Source organism: Serinus canaria, chromosome 9 (assembly GCF_022539315.1).
Source record: "Serinus canaria isolate serCan28SL12 chromosome 9, serCan2020, whole genome shotgun sequence".
Classification (NCBI taxonomy): Eukaryota; Metazoa; Chordata; class Aves; order Passeriformes; family Fringillidae; genus Serinus; species Serinus canaria.
The window spans coordinates 5,537,854-5,557,789 of NC_066323.1; the positions used below are offsets into that span (position 1 = coordinate 5,537,854).

Below are 19,936 nucleotides of genomic sequence, written 5' to 3' on the forward strand. Positions count from 1 at the left end.
AAGGAACAAACCATAATAGTCAGTTGGAGAAGCCTGGAGACATCCTGCCTCCATATCACAAATCTGATCTGGGTTGGGTGGACTAAGAAATGCACCCCAGCCCACTGAGGGAATGTACCAGAGTTAGAAAAACAAGTCTCTCTGCACAGGTTTTTGACCTAATGCTTCATCTTGAAATCATATTTTAATTGTTCATTGGTAAACTTACTTTAAACATAGCTGGGTAAAAATAATTGAAAGTACCAATTGTGATATATTTTCCTCTCAGTGTGAGGTACTGTGGGAAAGAAAATCAAGAAGTCCTACTGACCTGAGAAATCTATAGTTGATGACTGAAAAACCAGTCCAATAGGAAGCCACAAACAATGTTTTTGTATTTCTGATTGGAACCAAGCCACACTGAGCTCCTGTGTTCAGTTCCTAGAAGGCTGGTAGTATCCACAGTAATTTTTAGCTGAGCATGTCAATTTTCCTCCAACTTCATCCAGCATTTGAAGGATGATGTACTGTGACCTGTGCCACCTAAAAGTGAAGCAGTGCCAGTGCAGTTATAAATCCAATCTGTATCTGTCCACATGAGTATGAAATAGTTGACAAAAATTTGCTCTCTTATCCCCTTAGTCAAGTGCACTGCAGTAAATTAAAGAGGGAATTCTCACTCCACTTTTTACAGTAGAAATAGGAAAAAGTAATTTGCCCTTGTAAGCAGTAAGAAGAATATAAGGGGTGGGGTAGGAGAAAAGCCATTGATGTCTGGAAGGAAGCACAATCACAGCACAACTTGTCAATATTCTCAAGTAATTAACATTTTGTTTGCATCAGTAAAAGGACTTCTGGTTATTAATCATTTCCTTTGTGCTTACAAACCCCTGGATTAGATTGCATGGAAGGAGAGGTGTACTATTAGCAGAGTAAACAGGGGGAAATGTAAGTTAATGACCAAAAGTAGGTATTGATTATTCTGCATTTCTGATGCCACAATTTTCCCTGAGTGTTTTGAGAAGGCACTGCTGGTCTGCAGGCTTGTGTTCCCAGCTGTGGTTCCTACTCTCTCTTTCTCTTCTATGTCAATACAGAAATTTCTGAAGTCCTGCTGGTGAATCAAACACTGAATTCTTCCTGATTTGACTCGGTGCATAGTCCTGTTCTCTTCAGTAACCCTAAACACTTACATTTCTAAATATTCATATACTCCAGTGGCTGTTTAATTGCACATTTGCTGCATGTATTGAATGTATCCTTTGAAAAATTAGTCCAGCTCCCATAATGGATTGCTCTTTCCTGAGGGGAAAGTGTTATAGGAGATCTCCTCCTTTTAGTGCAATAAAATTGAGTGAGACACTAAGTGGCTTCCATTCAAACATGGACAATGGCTGAGTCATAAAGAATTCATTGTGGCGTCTTCTGAAGCCCTTGTCTGATTTTAGAGGTGTGAAACTCAAGCATATTTTTCTATTTTATCAAGCCCTTAAAGGTGAGTAGTAAATGCAATCATCCAGTTTCCCGTGTGAGTGCTCTGTCCTGAGATAATGGTGCAAAGTCAAGTGAAATGGATTTGCTGTGAGGCAGCTGTTCAGAAGCAGAGCTGAGCAAAGATATCCATTGCCTCAGCTTGTACCCTGAATCCACTCATGATCAGCTGCTTGAGTGCAGGGCAGTGGGATGCACCACTTTGTCTTTCCTTCAGAAAATCCAAACCTTTTCCATTTGCTCTTCCTGCAGAGCACTTGGTCCTAGTTCTGCTTGTGGTCTTGGCCCTTCTTTTGTTGCTTGTGTAGGGAATTATTTTTTTCCTACCCAAGCTGAGAATTGAGCTGCTCTTTTGCATTAGTTGAGCTTGGATTTCACAACAGGGCCATTAACAGACCAGTTATCTGGGTCTTTTCCCAGCTCTTGTGTTTCCAGCACATTTCAACAGCAGCTGAGTAAGGAGAAAAATAAAATTGAAGATCTGTGAGCTTTGAGGAGGGATAAGGGGTGAATACATAAAATCTCCTCCTACCAGGACAGATCTACCTGACTTTGGGTCTTTCAATGTGCCCCTGGACTGGGTGAAGCAATGCCAGAAATCTTCAGAACTTCCCCCTCTAAGAGCTTTGCAAAGGAGGGACAGAGACCAGCATGGTACATCCTGCTTATATTTGATATTTTCTGGAATAGTGATCCAAGGAAAAGGTCATTTTTTTCAGGCAACAAGTGTTATATAAGTACTGCCCTCACTCTGTAGTGGGTTTGACTTGTATGGTATGTTCTTTAGTAGCTGCTGGTTTCTTATTTTATTAAGGAGAAGTTATGATTCTTCTCTGACATTTTATGCTCCTTTAAGTCTTTTCTCCTCATTTCAAAATGCTTCATAGTAATCAGTTTATTTACGTATCTGTGAACTGAGAAACTGGGTTGAAAGGAATCAAAAGTCACTATTCTTGAATGAAGTGTTTATGTAACACATGATTTAGGAGATTATAGAAGTAAAGAGTTCTATCCCTAGAATCAGTGTTTTATTTGATAAACCAGGATGTCACAGATTACTCAATTGAAGAATGACTTTCATGCCTTGTGGCTCTTCAGGTTTTTGCATTGGTTCTGTGTGGCTCTAGAGACTCAACTCTGAGAAGTGGTTCACAAAATCAGCACTTGTGATTTCTGCACGAAAATGTGAATTCTGCCTTTTCAAATACATCTGTAATTTGCCACATGATCAGAACTTTGAGTAGAAACATGGACCTGCTGGATGCTGAGATCCAACCTTTTCATTTGCCTCCATGGAACCAGAAATATATATTTATATTTTACAATCTATAATAACCAGCCTATGGAAAAATTTTATTCTTTTCTCTGGGATTACTTGAATTGTTCCTTTCAGATTGTCTGTGGCTGGATTTTGTGGAGCATAGATGGTTAAAATATGTAACTGCATGTCTTCCCTGGAGAGGGAAGAGGTGACTTTCAGCATTAAATTTTTTAATTTTCTCTTTGACTGCATAATGCCATGGAACACCAAAGTCAAAATTTCACTCTTAGCCATTTGGGCCTCTTGATGTCTCTGCATGAATTTGAAAAGAAAAACACCAAGTCCATCATTACAAATATAATTGGCACCCTCTTTGCAAGTACAGCAATAACCACTTGGCATATTTTGTTTGGATTGCCAAAACATTAAACTAACCTTCTGTGCAGAAGGCAATTCTACCACAGCAAACATATTTTCACTTAACAGGAGAAGATTGTGCATTTCAATATGAGAACTGAGACATTTTAATTTCCTCCTTAGGTCTCAGTGAATAATTCACAAACAACACGTGCAACAAAGTTAGACTTATGTTGTTTTCTCTTGATCTAGGCCTAACAAAATGGCAGCTTGCTTTATTTGTTATCCTGCTACACTCTCATGTTTTAACGTGAGTTTGGTTTTTGTATTTGGCTTCTGGAGTTTTTCTTGGTGCTTTTTTGTCTATTTTTAGTATTGAGCATACTCTTCTGAGAGCAATTGTCCATATTTGTAGTTGTGCTCATTTTCAAGGTAATTGATTATTTTATTGGGTTTTTTTGTGTGTGTTTGGTTTTTTTTTTAAGCATTTATTGGGGTTCTTTCTGATATATAGAGTCAATCAGGGTTGTTGCAAATAAAAAGATTCTTGAACTTCCTTATGGTCATTGGGGAAGAAAACAAAAATCACATGATCACAGTCACTGAAATCTTAAGGAAAAAAAAGTTGGAGGCCACTTTCCTTGATTGACTTAAGGTGCAATTTTTCATTGTTTGGTTCAAATTTCACATGATTTGTACACTTGATTTCTCCAAAAATCAGCCTCTTCATCAGATAAAACCTTAACCAACAAATCCAGACTCTCCCAAAGCTGCCCAGGAAAGCCATTTAATTGTGAATAACCACAGAAGGTGCATGGGCTGAGATCTGTCAGGGCAGCTCAGTTATGGGGGGATACAGGTAATATTTCAGATGGAGGACAGTTTGCATTTTGTGAAGGATGGAGGAGTGCCTGCACTGACAGCTGAACCTGTTATTTACGTTTTCCCACTGTCAGTTATTATGCAGACACAAGAATTCTCAGCACACAGCCTCAGAGGTGACCTTGAGGTGACCTAGAGACACCTCCCTTCCCATAAGATGGAAGCATATATTTCACTTCTGAGTCAATCTTGGTTTTCCCTGGAGTGGGAATTGACTGTATTGCCTCTTATATCAGTATTCAGTTATATGTGATGGGTTTATGTTATAAAATTTCCACTGGGGAACTGACCTGACAACTCATTTCAGTCAGGCCTCCACTGTAATCTCAGAGGAAAAATGATAACATTTAATCCACTTAACCACCTGGGCATGTCCTGTTCCTGTTTCTCATATTAGGGAGTGTAAGGAAAAAAATCAAGGCCAAATCTGCTAGTTCAGGCCATTCTTGGATTACAGGCATAGGAAATCTTTAGGAGACATTGGAGTTTAATTAGTCTGGAGCATCTGTAGAAATTACTGTGCCTTACCATGGTAAGGTGCTGCAATGTTCCTTAAAAAGAGATACAAGGAAAGAATTTGGAATGCATTAGGAGAGCTGGGATCTGGCCTCCTCTTGCTGTGAAAAGAACAGTCCCATTCCAAGCAGAATGTATTTTTTTCTTGGTTTGAAATGCCTGAGAGGAGTCCAAGGATGTTATTTGCACAGTGCTTCACACCTGACATTGAGTGGAAGCATCTTTAAAAGATGATGTTTGCTCTGTTCACCAAAGTGGGGCTGGAAGTGTGAGCACAGAAATTTTCATTACACAGTATTTAATATAAATTTTGTTCCTTTTCAGTGTAGTTTTATTCATCAAAAAGTAGCCATTTAGGAAAGGTTAAGATATTAGTATTAAAAAAATGTATGTGAAACTGTCATGCACAGGAATCTATTTTGCTGTGACATTTGTGCTTACAATAGAATATGTTTGCAAATGCCTTTTGTTTCCATAAATGCTTTTTCAGAAAAGCTTGAACTCTTTGGAAGTGCAAAATGAATCTTACAAAAAGTGTAGTATTTTTAATGGATCCTTAATTTAAAGGATAATTTACTCATTTTTATTATTTGCAAGTATACCTGACTGGATGAACTTTGATGTGCACACTGTCTGTACAGATTCACTGAAAGCTGCAAGGACAAAATCTGACATTGTCACTCAGTGTGCTTTATTTTCTTTGAAGGTGAAGTCATTTCAAGGCATACAGAAAATTCAGAAAATAAGATTTGCTTCTGACCTGCCAACAGTGCAGAATTGTTCAATACTTGGGTGATACCAGTGGTAACAGGGGAAGAGTACTTTAAATTACCTATTTCTCCCTTTTTCTGTTCACTAGCAAGCATAATAAAACTACAAGTATGTTATTTAATTTCAAGAAATCCTAAGCTTACATATCCAAATGAGCTTGATTGTTAATAAAACAGATCTTTGTTCTCTGTGAAGAGATCAGCTTGATGCAGTGAGCTTTCCAGAAGAGTGTAGAAAAACACCACTTTATGTTAAAGCACATTAAAACTCCCTTTATTTAATATAAAAACCATACTTAAATGTGTTGCACAGCACATTTTACAGAACATTTCCCCTTCAGCAGAAGTAGCCATGGGTGGTGTTTGATCAGGTAAAACCTCACATGACAATAAGGTCACGGCCATCACATGGCACCTGTATTGTTGAGATCCTGTCACCATGAACTGTCATGGTGCACAAAAGTCTCTCATCCAGATTGATCAGCTGCTTAGTCATCTGTCAAGAAGTTCTTATTGACCAGAAAAATCTCTGCTCCTTTCTTTCACTGTGAGAACATCATGTAAGAAATGCCCTCTGTCAGCCTGAGATCCTTCCTTGGCACAGCTTGCGCTTAAGGGGAGAGGATGGGTTGCAAAGCAGGTAGGAAATGATATTTTTTCCCTGGTATCCCTTTTCTAGAAATTGCAATCATAGGTGTTTTGACTCCTTGAAGTGGAGGATGTGTCTGGAGCAATTTAATTATAATCATGACTGTTCTGTGAAATGGGGTATTTCAGCTGTGGGTCTGTTTATCTCTGCAATAGCTTTTGGTGATGAGGTCCTCTGTGTGGATACTTGAACATTTCTTGATATAGAATTGGACATTGGAAAGCAGGTATATAAAACTCTGCTGATGCTTTACCATTTATTATGAGGGGGAAAAAAAGGAAAGATATACAAATATTCCAGCTTCAATCTAAATCTGAACAGCCCAGAGTAACTGGTGTAATTCTGCAGGTACCAAGGTACCACCTTGGTATGCTAAACATACCCCCATACCACCTGTATGCTAAACATCAGTCTTCACCCTCTAAGGGTATTAGAAAGAGATTTTTTTTTCTTAGTCTCAAGATTAATAGATAGTGTGATGAATTCTTTACAAATCTGTGCTCCTTAAAAAACACCCAAGCAAATTTTAAGCTTTTAATCTATTCCTGAATTAAGCTAGTTGGTGTCTCGTGGTCAAGGTGTGTTACACAAGGATTTGTTCAGCCTCAGAAAATGTTTGTAAATGATGGGGGGGGGAAAAGGATGTCTTTAACATTACTATAATCCTGTTCTCTAATTAAAGTTGAAGAGGAAATAAACCCCCCAAAAGAAAACAATGCCCCTCAAATGAGTGGTTTAGAATATTTCTGTTATTTTGTTGCTGAAAAGATCTTAAATGGTAAGCCTGGAACTTAACATCAATGACTGTGAGATGAAATTAATATAAATATTTCTAAGACAGCCTTCAAAGTGTTCAGTTGTTTTCTAACAATCAAAGATTATCATACTGGGAGCAAAGAGTTGATCAGAGTTTTACTGTCAGAGCTGCCTCTTTAACTCAGTATCTTCATGGAATGGTATATGAACAGATCATTCTCCTCAGAATTCTTGTGTGAAAGGACAATTTAGTAGATGCTGGCAAAAACTCAAAAAGGTAAATTTGATTTTAAAAGCCCTGTCATCCTGCTCCAAGTGTCTTAACTGTGTAGGCCCTTGTTGGAAAGATGGGTATTAATCAGTTTCTCTGTTTAAATTGTGTCTATCTCTACAATTAACTGTCTTTGTGTACTTTGTATATTTTAGGATTAATCTTTAGTATTTGCTATCAAAAAGAATGATAACAAATATGTATATATTATTTTTCCATCCCCTGAGAGAATTCGGTTCATACTCAGTGAATCACAGAATCATTTAGGTGGGAAAAGACCTTTAAGATCCTCAAGTTCCCTCCCCAAACCCAACACTAAACCATGTCCCCAAGTGCCACATCCACACATCTTTAAATCCCTCCAGGGATGGGGACTCCACCATTTCTGGGCAGCCTTTCCCAGTGCTTGATAACCCTTTTGGTGAAGAATTTTTCCTAATATCTAATTGAAACTTCCCTGGTGCCATTTGAGGCACTTTCCTCTCATCTAGTCACTTGTTCCTTGAGAGAGGAGACCAACAAATAAAGGTCAGAAAGCCTGACTTTGAGTTTCTTACCAATTAAGGGTTATTGACATTGAGGGTGTTACTTTGCTGTGAAGCTGATGCAGTTAAATGCAGGCTTAGGCACGAGGATTTCAGTAACTACCAATTTTCTAAACAGAATGGATAGAGATGCATTTTCCATTAGCAAGTGATGCAAAAGTAAGCTTGCCCTGTAACCCTGAACTGGCTTCCTTTTCACCTTTTTAGTTAGAAGCAATAGTAAGTACAAAATTAGTCACCACTGTCAACACCACTGTCGACAAAGAGAAGAAATTAGTGGCTGAGAACAGAAAGTTCTCTTTGTGGGTTTGTTTGGTTTTTTTTTTTTTTTTTCCCACTTTGTCTCTTTTGCAAACTTATTGCAAGGGAAAATGCTTGTTCTGAACTGGGAAATATTCCCCAATTTTCTACAGGTTTCTGTCCTGGGCTATACACCAGGGCCTGTGATTGTGTGTTCATTCTGTGTCAGACCATTCATTCATTACATGGCCCTGTAGTGCAACTTGGTGTTGGGATGGAGCTTTTATTTGGGTTTTTAGGTTGGAGGCTTTTGCTTTGGCATTTGTTAGACTTTTTTGTTGGTTTTCAGTTTGTTTATTTCTTTTCCCCCAGAGTGAAGTTGTATATTCTTTAAAGACTTTTTCTGCAAGTTCTGTCTTAGGAGTTTCAGTGCTGTAACAGATGTTGATTGATCATGAGTTTTATTGTATTTCTTTTTCATTCATCTTATAACTGCAGTATTCTGTTTGCCATTTAGAAAGTTTAGTGGAGTTCTAGGAGCTGTAAGTGGTGCTAAATCTTTTCTGTGGGCCCATCGGAGGGAGCTATGTTTTTAATGTACAAGGTTTCAAAAGATATTTTCTTTTGGTCTTTCCTCTTCTTCCCCAAAAAATTGTCAGAGAAAGACAAAAATAATGTGCTGTCAGTGACCTAGTTGAGAAGAGTGACAGAGCAAGGGTTTTACTACCACATCTTTCTTAAACACCCCTGTGTGACCTTGTTTTGTTATTGGGGTCTTCCTTTCCTAATCACTGCATGGAAAAAAATCTTAGTGACAGAAAGTTGGACCTATTTTTCACATTTTATATTTTTCAATTTATTTTTTAAGACAGGGCAAGGACATAATTTTGGATTGATGTTTTGGAACTAATTGTAGACTGGTGGTACTGAAGAGGAGCTAGGGGTTGTTGGTTTGGCTTTTTTTTTTTTCCCCTAACTGCTGGTGAATGAATGACTTTGTAGGGCTTTGTGACTGCCAAACTAATCCAGCTGCCTTCCCTGTTCTCATCAAGTGCTTCAACCTTGCACCTCCTTCATGTAGCTCTTTCTACTATTTCATTTTGGTGAAATGGGCTATTTAGTAGGTCACAGGAGGAGGCAGAGCTCTGTTTTACTGATGTGCTGAGTGGAAAGCAGTGAAAAAGAAAGGACCTAGGAAGACACAAAAGCTGCACATGTTGGCTTTTTCAGCTGTTGTATCTTTTGTGTGGATTGCCCGCAGTTGTGCTGTACCAGAGTTATATATTAGGTGGTGCTTCAGTTTATTACATATTCCACTTTAAACCTGGGTGTTCAGTAGGAAAGATGCATTCATGATATGTCCTGTGTAGCACAGTTCATAAATAAGTTCTTGTGGAAAAAAAATTCTCGTTTCTCAAATGTCAGTGAGGAAACAAAAACCAAGACTAGCCTAATTTTTAATTTTGGAATAACTAGGGGAGCTTAGGAGTGGAAATTAGTACTGATAATTTATAAATAATTTTTATTGCTAAGGTTTGTAATAACTTCTTTAATATTTATAGTTCTTGAAATGACTTTATGCACTGGGGCACATTCTTTATGATCACTTCTTTTATCACTCCTAGTTTGTGACTGTTTTTCTAATAAGGAAGATAAATAAGTTCATTCTGAGTATTGATTTACTTAAAGGCGTGCTAACCAAGTAGTTAAACACTGCTCTTTTCCATAAATGAAGCTAAAATATTCATTAACCAATTAATAATATTCAGTTTTCTTAGCTGATCTATAGATATGCCTGAGGCTTACATATAGCACACTCTATATCTTTATATGTTCTACTTGGAAACATAAAATTAAATAAAATGTAAATTTAAAAATACATAGCAATGTTATGCAGTCTCAAAAGAGACTGTTATATTACATCTAAGGCATTATTTTAAAGGCATGAAACCTGGATGCAATGTAATAGACCAGGAAAGAGTTGAGCAGGGAGTATGTTTTGTACTTAACAAAAATCCAGAGCAAAAGGCTTTGGAAGAATTTTCCAGTACTAGAGATTGGATAAGAATTGTGAGAATAATAAAATAAATGAATAGGTATTGGTTTTGCACAGGTCCAGTGAAGGGAGCTGTTGTTTTAACAATCTAACAAATGGGGGGCAACAAATGTGCCTTAATTACAAATGTCTGACTGATTGCTGTGGGTTCTGAGAGCATCTGCTGATGCCTTGGTGGATCCCATAAACCAGCTACATTCTTGGAGCTTTTATCATGGAGATGGAAGGATGGCTTGGGCTGTTTTCATTTCAACACTGCTAACTTCCAGTGTTGATACTGGAAGATATATATTCCAGGTACCCCAAGGATATTTACATTTTAGTTGAGAAAAGACCACAGAGATAATCAAAGGTCATGAGTTTACCCTGCATATGAGGCACAGTGAGGGGTGTTTATACAAATGAGGTATTTCCCTTGCTCTCTGCTCATCTTCTCCTTTACTCTTGCTGATATTTCCAGGGGGGTTGGAATGAGATGAGCTTTAAGGTCCCTCCCAAGCCAAACCATTCTGTGATCCCATGGCTGGGGTATCTCCAGGCTGGGGCCCTGCTGCTGGAGCCCAAAGTGAGAAGAAATAGATTGCAGGGAGCTGAGAGCCCCCTGGGGTTGGGAGCAGGTGCCCCAAATGTTTGTGGTGAGCAGAGTGGCTGCAGGCACAGTGGAACTGCAGCCACCTCCCCAGGGGGGGTCTGCTTTTTGTGGTTTTTGTGCCCTGCACAGGGTGCAGAAGGGTGAGGGGAACCTGAAATTGAAGCTTTCTGGGGGAGAAGTGCCCTGCACTGGGAATAGTGTTTGAAAATCCAGTCTGCTGATCTTGATTTTTCTAGTGGTAGGAAAACAAATAAGAAAAAAAGAAAAAAATAGTTAGGGGACATTGTCAGATTTGACTTTGGTCTGTGACTGTTGGCAGTTCGGTGGATTTTAGATTAAAAGTTGGGCAGAATGCATAAAATCCAACAAAGGGTCTAATCAGTTTATTCTTGATGATTTAGCAGGATTATAATTACATCTTTGTGTAATTGTTTTTTGTATGATGGATCTTCAGCTTTATTCTCTCTGTAATAGAGTCTAAACATAGCCTGGAATAACCATAAACATAATCAGAAATAACAGTTTCAGTGTGAACAGGGAAATGCTGTTGGCTTTCTGGAGGTTGCTCATCTGGACATTCATACAGCCTGTTTCTTTTTAATGTTTACTGAATATTTAATGATACTTATTATGCATATAGTGTTCTTCTACATGCTTATTTAGAAGTGAGTAGTATTTCCTGAAGATGTACGAATGCAATAGCAATATGAAAGGCTTTGTATTATATACTCATCAAATAATGGAGCTTTTTTTTTTCTGGACTGTAAGCAATTCAATTATTTTGTTTCTGAAATAAATTAAGTAAAGCTTATTGAGTCCAATCAGCCTTGTTTCTAGGGAATTGTAGTTCAATTTCATTTTTAATTAGATTGAACATTGTGAATTTCTTAGCAGTGGTAAGCAAGATCTGGCAATAAAATATGCACTCAATTTGTATTAAAAGTTGCTAAAATCTAGTACAAGGAACTGGCAGTATATCTGGCTTATGTTTAATTGTCCAAATATCCTATTGTGAAAAATTCCATTTTTAAAAACTGCTGATGCATAACAAATTACTTTTCTTTGATAAAGCTGTGTAGAAGATGAGCAGGCAGCAAACAGGAAAAAGTGTGGGACAGAACATTCAGTTCTTGATAAGCATAATACCACATGTAGGAGCAGCATGTTGAAGTTTTTTTCTGTGCAAGATTACAGAATTAAACCATGATTTTTGGTTTGGAGGAGAAGTCTCCAAAGGCTTTTCCTCAACTGCCACAGCTGTCCAGATGTTAGTGTGTGGATTTCCAGTCAAACCAGCACACAACATGCTTGTGAGCACTGGTCATTGAGAAGTCTACTGTGCTTGAATAGCTTTACCTGGCAGAGGAATGTACTTACAAATATAATGGGTGGTAAACTGATGTGCAAAGTAGGTTTTACTCATCACTGCCATGCAGCCCCATTGCTCAAAGGCAGGATTTTGTGATTAACATTGTAAAGTTTCTCACCCTTCCCTTCTGCTTTTCTTCCCACAATCTGTAGGACATCCAAGAAATATGAAAGGAGGCTCTCTCTACCCTAGAAATAATCTTCTAGATATTAAAAAAGGAGAAAATTTTGAAAATTGAGAATTTTGAAATTCTTTTAATTTTAATTTGGAAAACAATTACAGAAAATATCTTAAAAAATCTTAGATATGCTTGTTAGATTCTTTCCCCAAATAAATGCACTTCATGTTATCATTTCTCTGGTAGTGATTACATCAAAGTCTTAAGGTCCTGACATGACACAGAGCAAGTCTTTGTAGCAGAACTGTTGCTGGGAATCAACAAATGGGAGGGAAAAGATGCCATGCTTATTTATTTATCTTTAAACATTGAGGTCTTGCTGGATCAGAGGTTCTAGAAACAGGATCCAAGCTGTTCAGATGCAGTGAGAGAATAGTGTAGGAAACCCTCTGTACTCATGGTTGCTGTAATCCAGGTGAGACCAAAGTGTGATGTGATTTTCTGCTCTCTGCCCATGAAATGACAGCTGAAACTCAAGCCCAGATGTGGCTCCCATGCACAGAACATCAGAGTAGTGCTGCTTCAGTCACGCTTTATTTTCAGCTGGAAAGAGAGGGAACTGCTGGAGCAGCTCCATGCCTCAGTGGGCATGTTTCTAATTTCCTGAAGCTCTGGGGTTAGCAGGTAACCAGTCCAGTCTAGCCCCTGGAAAAAAATGAAGGCTGATTACCTGATGGATTTTGCGCTGTGTGGTGCTTACAAGGTGCAAGGGTGGTCTCAGCTGAGAGGAAGAGAGCAGGGGAAAAGATCTTCAGAGAGTCAGACTTTGCACACAGGTGGAAGATAACAAATACAGCTTGAGGCCAGTACCTGCTGCACTGCTTCCCTGCTTACCATCAGTCCCTGATGGGCAGCTCATGATGCTGGAGATTCACAGAGGCTGCAGTCTGTGGTTTTTTCTGTGTTCAGATCATTAATATAACCTCTAATTAAGTGTTCATTCAGGTGCACACTGGCCTCAGGTGAGCTAAAACACACTCAAGCCACCTGTGAAAGGCAGTGGCCCCTGTTTCTTGTTACTTCTTTTCTTTTTCCTCAGCAAACAGTCATGCTCAGCTTGCTGATTTCAGACCCAGTATCTGCCAGTAGGTTTGTGGCCAAAGTCCCACAGTAAAGCTTGTCTGAAATGTGGAGCAGGGACCTGGGGTCTGTTACCTGTGTGTCAGTGCAGAAGGGAAGTGTTTCCTCTGAGAGATGGTGCAGTTAAAATGGAGAAGCAGCATTGAGTTTTCCCCTTAGAGCCAAACTGAGTTCTATAGACTGTTGCAGTCTGTCTCTTCACTGCTTCAGCCATATCATCTTTAAAAGGCAGTTTAATGGTGCCTGGTGGTGTGTAGAGTTTACAAGGCTAAACTGTCCCCAGGTACAGGACAGGGCCTTTGGTAAAGCAGCAGGTGTCTCACATTAGATTCAATTGAGTCCAGAATGTTTTCTGGGGTGATTTAATGTACTGAATTGAAACAGTCACATTTGTTAAGGTAACTCTGAAAACTGAGGACCTGAACAGCCATAAATAACTAAAGGGTTAACAGTGGGCACCAGCATCTGTTTTCAAAGGTTCTGCTGTTTCCAGTTAGTTCTGAGATGTTTATGGCTTTGGGAGAGGGACAATGCATACATCCAAAATCATAAGGAGCAGATTTTGCTGTTGGATGGTTTTTTAATCTAAAATAATCCGTTCATTTGAATAGATGTGCACTGGTTTACCTGAAGGAATTAATTTACAATCTTCTGCCTTGTAAAAAAATATGCAGAACCTTCTTTGGCTTCTTTGTGCTCGGACAATTTATGGCTGGTAAAGTGTTGGCGTCTTTAGGGTGAAAATGGAATCAACAATGCACATTTATTGTTGATGTAGTTGTGCTGTCACTATTGTAAAGTTAAAAAGCAGCAATTATAGCTGAAATCTGAAAGCTGTTTTGTAATTTCACATGTGTGACACAACTCCTTACTAGAGATTGTAGCCATGGCAGCAGTGGTTGCTGCACTTTGTGAATAGCAGACGTGTTCTTACTTTTTCTCACTAAGACTGAGGAATTTAATAGTGATTATCTTTTTAAAGTGCAAAGTTTTTAAAACTCTCTTTAAAAAAAAAATAAAAATTAGTCTTTCCTGTTTTGTGTGCTACTAAATAAACGAGGGATTAATAAAAAGATACTGGATATGGAGGCAGGAAAAGATGATAGTTATTTTAAATCCTGCCTGTTACATCATTTAGCTATGATGTGTCCCTAGTTCTCCCCCCCACTTTTTGTGCAATCAAATCCTGTCTGAATATCAGAATACAAACACGAATTAAAAACAGAGCAAAACAATAATAAATGAACCTACCATTTGGGAAATCTCTATTCCTGCATTACATTTAAGGTCTGGAATATATTTTTGCATCTGAGCTAATCACCTTCTCATTCTCCTACTCATCTGACTAGAGTTCTCTCAAAGAATCCCTTTTCATCTGTGGATTGCTTGTTTGTGTAAGATAGGTAGGATTAAGTGACTCACAGGTTCAACTTGCATCTGCTTATCAGAATTCAAGATATTTGAATGCAAGACAAGTGTCAAGGTCTTGGCAAAGCACAATATTAGATATATTTACTTACAGAAATGGCAAATAGTACTTTGCTATTTTTAGCATATTGCAAATATTAGGCTGCTCTTTTTCTATTTTTCTGTCTTAGCTGTCGAGTAGAGCAGAACTGAACACCAAATGCTTATGAGGCTCAGACTGAATGCCATATATTCATGTAATTTACATACTTGTAAAGCCACCAAGAACTGTGCATAAACATTCCTTAACACCAGCAGCTAGGAGATAAATTGAAAATTATGTACATACACAAGAAGAAAAAGAAGGTTCTAAAATGTAGAAGGAAGAAGACAATTGAACTGAGAAACAGAGGTGTAGTAAAGTCCTCAGGTTCCTGTGAAATTGGAGTTTTGTAGAAACATGATATACCTGAAGTCATTCCTCAGACCATTTGGAGACATTTGGAAAGTCATCAGTAGAGCAGCCCAGTGAATAGTAAGATAATTCTTTAATACCTGAATTACTTCTGTCTGAAAAATTAATATAGCTTTGTGGCAGTGAGTAGTCTTCAGTCAATTCCAGATATGCAGAGCATCACAGAAAAGGTCATCTCATTTCATGTGAGTATTTGCCACATTACAATTTGATTTTGGCCATTTTGGAATGAAATCCTCTTATTTTACAGTTGTTTATGAAAGAAAAACCTGAGGTTTTCCAGTCAAAAAAGCTGCTGCAGGTTATGATATTTGGATGCTTTTGTCCTTGACTTTGGGGAAGTTTGCCTGATATTCCAGCCCATTTCTGTGGATATTTGGAAACTCTAATTTCCAGTTCCAACTCGAACTTTGATGTTCTGATGAGACAAAATAAAAGCTATTTGTCTGACAGGAGACAGATCCAAACATTTGGGTTAGATAGACTGGATTTTCCAATTTAATTTTATTCTTTTTAATGTTCTATAAACTCCTCTTTTCCCTTTTAACTGAAGTGTAACTGTGTCCAGAAATCCTGATGCTAGTGTAGGCAAACATGCAGTATGTGCTGTGCCCTTGGAGAGGTAAACTCAGCAAGAAATTCTTACACATAATAACATGGAAAATAGGGAAGGTCAGCTCAAGGTGTTTTAGTGACATTATTTTCAAAACTGAGGCATTTTCAAGGTGGTGTTTATGTCATAGGAAAACCTGTTGAAGTGCTACAAGCACTTTGGCAGTGCAGCTTAGTACAGAGCAATCTGGTGAGAACATGGTGCATGGGAAAGCTTCTATCTCAGCAGTAATTTAAAAAAAAGATGTTTTTTGACACTGTTGTTGTTAATGATCATCTGTCTTGCTTTGTTCCCTCAGCTTTCTCTGCTGGAAGATGCAGGGTTTGGTGGTGTTCTCGTTTACACTGATCCTTGTGACTTGCCAAAGACTGCAGACCTTGCTGATAAAGCTTTTATGGTCTCCTTGAACACTGGGGGAGATCCATCCACGCCTGGTTATGCCAGCATTGGTAAGTACTGGTCAGGCCTTAGTCACTTCATGTGCATTTTAATTCTCTGTAGATTGCAAGAATGGGAGTTCAAACACTAAACCAAATCTTGCTGGAAGGAGAGGCTCTGAGAAAGGAAACACTGTGGAGTGCAGCATGGCTTAAAGGATGGAATCCAGTCTCAAAAGTGCTTTAAATTCTTGGCACAAAGTCTGCACTCTCAGTGGTTTATGGTGTTTTGTATTTCAGTATTCACACACTGAACCATTATTACTGCCTGTCTTTTCTCATCCCACGGCCAGAAGCCAAGACTGTGAAGTACTGATCTGGGATCTGTCCCCACTGAAAGAATTATTCCCTTCATTCCATCTTCCTCTTTCATAATATCAGAAATGAAAACTTTTGGTCAGTAGGTGCAAGTGAAATGTCATTAGATACTTATATTTTTAAAGTATTAAGAGAAAATAATGTTTATAGTACCTATATGCTACTGTCACTTCAATAGGGTGTGTTCATTTAGCCTTGCCCAGATAGACTTTGTTATTAATTATGCTTCTCTAAATACATGTATTTTTGAAAGCTGGGAAATACAGAATTGATTTCAAGGAGCAACACAGTCTCAAGGAACATTATCTTATATAATTTTATGTGGGATGTTTTTGCAGTAATGTTAAGAATAAATAGAAGCAGCAGCTTATTTGACTTGTATGTGCTGCTTAAGTCTCCATTCTGGCTGTTCAGTGTGTATGTTCTGCTTCTCTGCAGCTTTTTCAACTTTGCAGCCCTTTTTACTATCTAACTATTTGGAAATGTATTAAGCAGCAGTCTATGATTTTTTGACAAGGCTTCATCAAGAATATTTTGTCCGGTTCCTGGCTCAGACATCTGAAGTTTGACTTGAATTGGCACTAAATCAACTGAGGCAACGTGGAGATACGTCATGCCTAGAATGGCAGAAAATAGAAATATTTGCCTGGTTGTCAAAGAAGGGTGTTAGCTATTCACAGCATGAATGCCTTGACAGCTCAGTGGGAAAGAAATTGCACATTTTCTCAGTGTCTCAGTGTACCTGACCCAGTGTTCTTAAAAGTGCCCTGGGAGCTACAGAGGTAAATATAACACTCTTCAAGCTTTATTCTTGCTCATTTCATGGAGCTATTTGAAAAACAGTTTGTGGTGTCTCTGTCTGGCTGACTCCTTAATGTTTTATTTACCCTACATGAAAAGTAAAGCTAATTAAAACAGATACACCAACATGAAGATGCCACTTCAGTGTTTAAACCTTATGTGTTAGTTTTCTGTCAGTAAATTATCTCATCTGCAGTGTGTGTTCCAATCTCCAGTTTGGGAAAGAGAAGCACAATTATATGGACAATGGTGTTACAAGTGCATTGATGGTTTCTGGTAGAAGCCTTAGTGTGGCTTGTCTGTGGTTTGAAATCTCTGAGGAACATTCATAGGCAGGAGCAGGTTATCATGCTGAAGATGATTTGATCATTGAGTGCCATGATGAGCTGGAAGGAGCTCAAAGGAATACTTGAGAAAACCCTTTTTTTTTTTTTAATTTTTTTATTTTTATGGTTGTGTCACTGGAAGGTAGATCAGAAGGAAGTAATTCCTCTGTTTCTGATGGTGATTTTGCTTCTCTGGAGACTGTGAATTGACTTGCTTAGAGGTAGCTCCTGCCTGGGACAGACACAAGTGCATCTGGAGTGCAGGCTTTTCCCTGGGGGTTGCACTTGGATGCACAGTGGTTCAACTGCCTGGTGTGGGATAAAGGAGCCAGAGAGCCTGGGCTGCCCCTTTCACTTTGATTCACAGAGTGTAATAAGCACTACAAGAGATTTTATTGGAAGCTCCTGCCTAAGTTATTGGCATGTCTTTGACACCATCTGCACTTCACACTTTGCCAGAAGAACTGTTACTATCACAAGCTCAAGCTCGAGGCTGCTCCTACCAACATTCTCCCTTTTACTGGGAAATTCCTGGTAGGATGAGTGATCCAAAGCTAGTCTTGTACTTGGTGAATAAAAGGTAGGAAACTTGGATTTTCGTGCTGCTGCCTTTGTTTCTCCTGTTCTTTTAGTCTGAAAACAAATTTCTCAGTGGTACCAGCGTACTGGAATGCTTCAGTATTTTCCTAGGGAAAAAAAATCTTCAGGAAAGGGTATAATTTACAGATCTTTTCTCAAAGTTGACAACATTTTAAAATGGGATTTATGTAATAGTTCTGAGAGAATTTTGGAGTTCTCATGAGGTTTCAGCTCACATTTTCTGTTTCATGAAGATTAAATGCTGCAGTTCTGCATATGAATCATCTTGAATGTATAGAAATAGCTTGAGGATGGGTTTGAGATGCCAACTACCTACGAGCAGAATGATTTTATTGATCTCTGTTTAACAAAGGGGAAAAAGTAATGATGAGAAGGGGAAGTGAACAGCACTTATGTGAAAGTTTTTGCAGCTCTGTTTCATAATTTAATTCTTCTGTTCTTAAGACTCTTCCAGTCCTATCAGTCCTGAAACAATCATGGAATCCTTTGTGAGCATCATTTCTCTCTTTGTGATTCTGACTGCTAAAGACAAGTGTCCTTCATTTTTAAAAATATTTCCTCTATGTTGCTGCTTTTGAAATGAAATAGATCATTTCAAAATGGGGGGTGGAACTCAAGGAAGTAATCATACAGGATTAAGAAGCTTGCTGAGGAAATAAGAGACTTGTGTAGAAAAATTGCCTTGAAAATAAAGTTTAGAAGAATAGTGTAAAACTTAAATGCTTTCCCCATCTAGTTTTGTTTTTCCATTTTGACTTTTTGACTGCTGCACTTCCTTTCACCCACCTTTGTATGACAGACACATATTGGATTTTTCCATTGCTAGACTTCAGAGCTGTTTCAAATCAAATTTGTTTCCACACAGGAAATGGCTCAGTAAACAAAAATATGGTGAGAATCTATTTGTCAATCCTACTATGTAAATAGAAAAGTGGCATTGTGATAAGCACTGAGAACCCTGCCCATCAGATAAGGTGCCTCATAATAGAATCCCTATCTGTGCACAAGGAGAATAGAAATTATTTCATGAAGAGTTCAGATGGCATCATAGAAAATACAGCTTTTAAATGCTGAAATATAACAGCTATAAAATACAATCTTATGGTATCAGCTGGAGTTTGAAGTGTAATGTTTTAGGGAATTGTTATGCAGAGGTTATGGCAGTAAGAAAAAAGGGGTGTGTGTGGAAGTCATGCATGGTTTAGGTTATGGTTAACAGCTGGTCATGTGAGCCATATCACAGGAATTTGGGTGAAAAAATCAGTGACATAGAAAATGCATGGGAAATGTGACATTGGAAATCCCTGGAATTGTGAATAGTGCACATTATTCAGACAGAAGAATTGACCTGAGCATTCCTCAGACACTGGTAATAGGATTTGATCTCAGAGGCAGGAACAAGGAAGGCAAGGAATTGTTAAGGATTTGATCCACTGCAGGCCACAGCTGAGGCCATCAGCAAAGTCAGTGATGCTCTGGAAGTGTATTTAAGAAGGGACAAGCTTGCTGGACAGGCAGGGGAGTGAAACTGAGTCTGGAAAAGGGCAGGGTGACAGGTTTGTTTCTCACTATCCCAATCTCTTTTACCTGGCAGTTGCTGACACTGTTTTGCCCATGGTGGTAATTGATAAGTCATCTCTCTGTCTTTGCCCTGATCAGTGATCTTTTCCATCTAACTTTCCTCTTACCCTGTGGAATAGGGATAATGAGAATGTGGCAGGGTAGGGTCTGGAAGCTGGAACCACACACAGTTCAACAAAATTTCAGCACCCAATATGCATCATAAAAACCCCATGACATTTACCTCTTTAGAAACGTGCTGTTCTTTAATTGAATGTGAATGTGCCATTCTTAGCCAGTTCTTCTACAGCCACCACAGGGAACTGCTGCCACTGCTTGGAGTGTGGGTCAGTGGTGCTTGCTGGGATGGAAGTGTGTCCCTGCTCATTTTTTAGTCAGCACTGTGA

General features: G+C 38.6%; 1 protein-coding gene across 7 annotated transcripts in view; it reads left to right on the plus strand.

The window, feature by feature from the left end:
- Nucleotides 1–19,936, plus strand: part of NAALADL2 (N-acetylated alpha-linked acidic dipeptidase like 2) — a 400,239-nt gene that overhangs the window by 248,389 nt on the left and 131,914 nt on the right. For all 7 annotated transcript variants that reach the window (XM_018912780.3, XM_018912779.3, XM_050978009.1 and 4 more), the window contains one exon: nt 15,786–15,936. In XM_018912780.3, the coding sequence (XP_018768325.1) occupies nt 15,786–15,936 (151 nt within the window). The remainder of the gene's footprint in view (nt 1–15,785; nt 15,937–19,936) is intronic.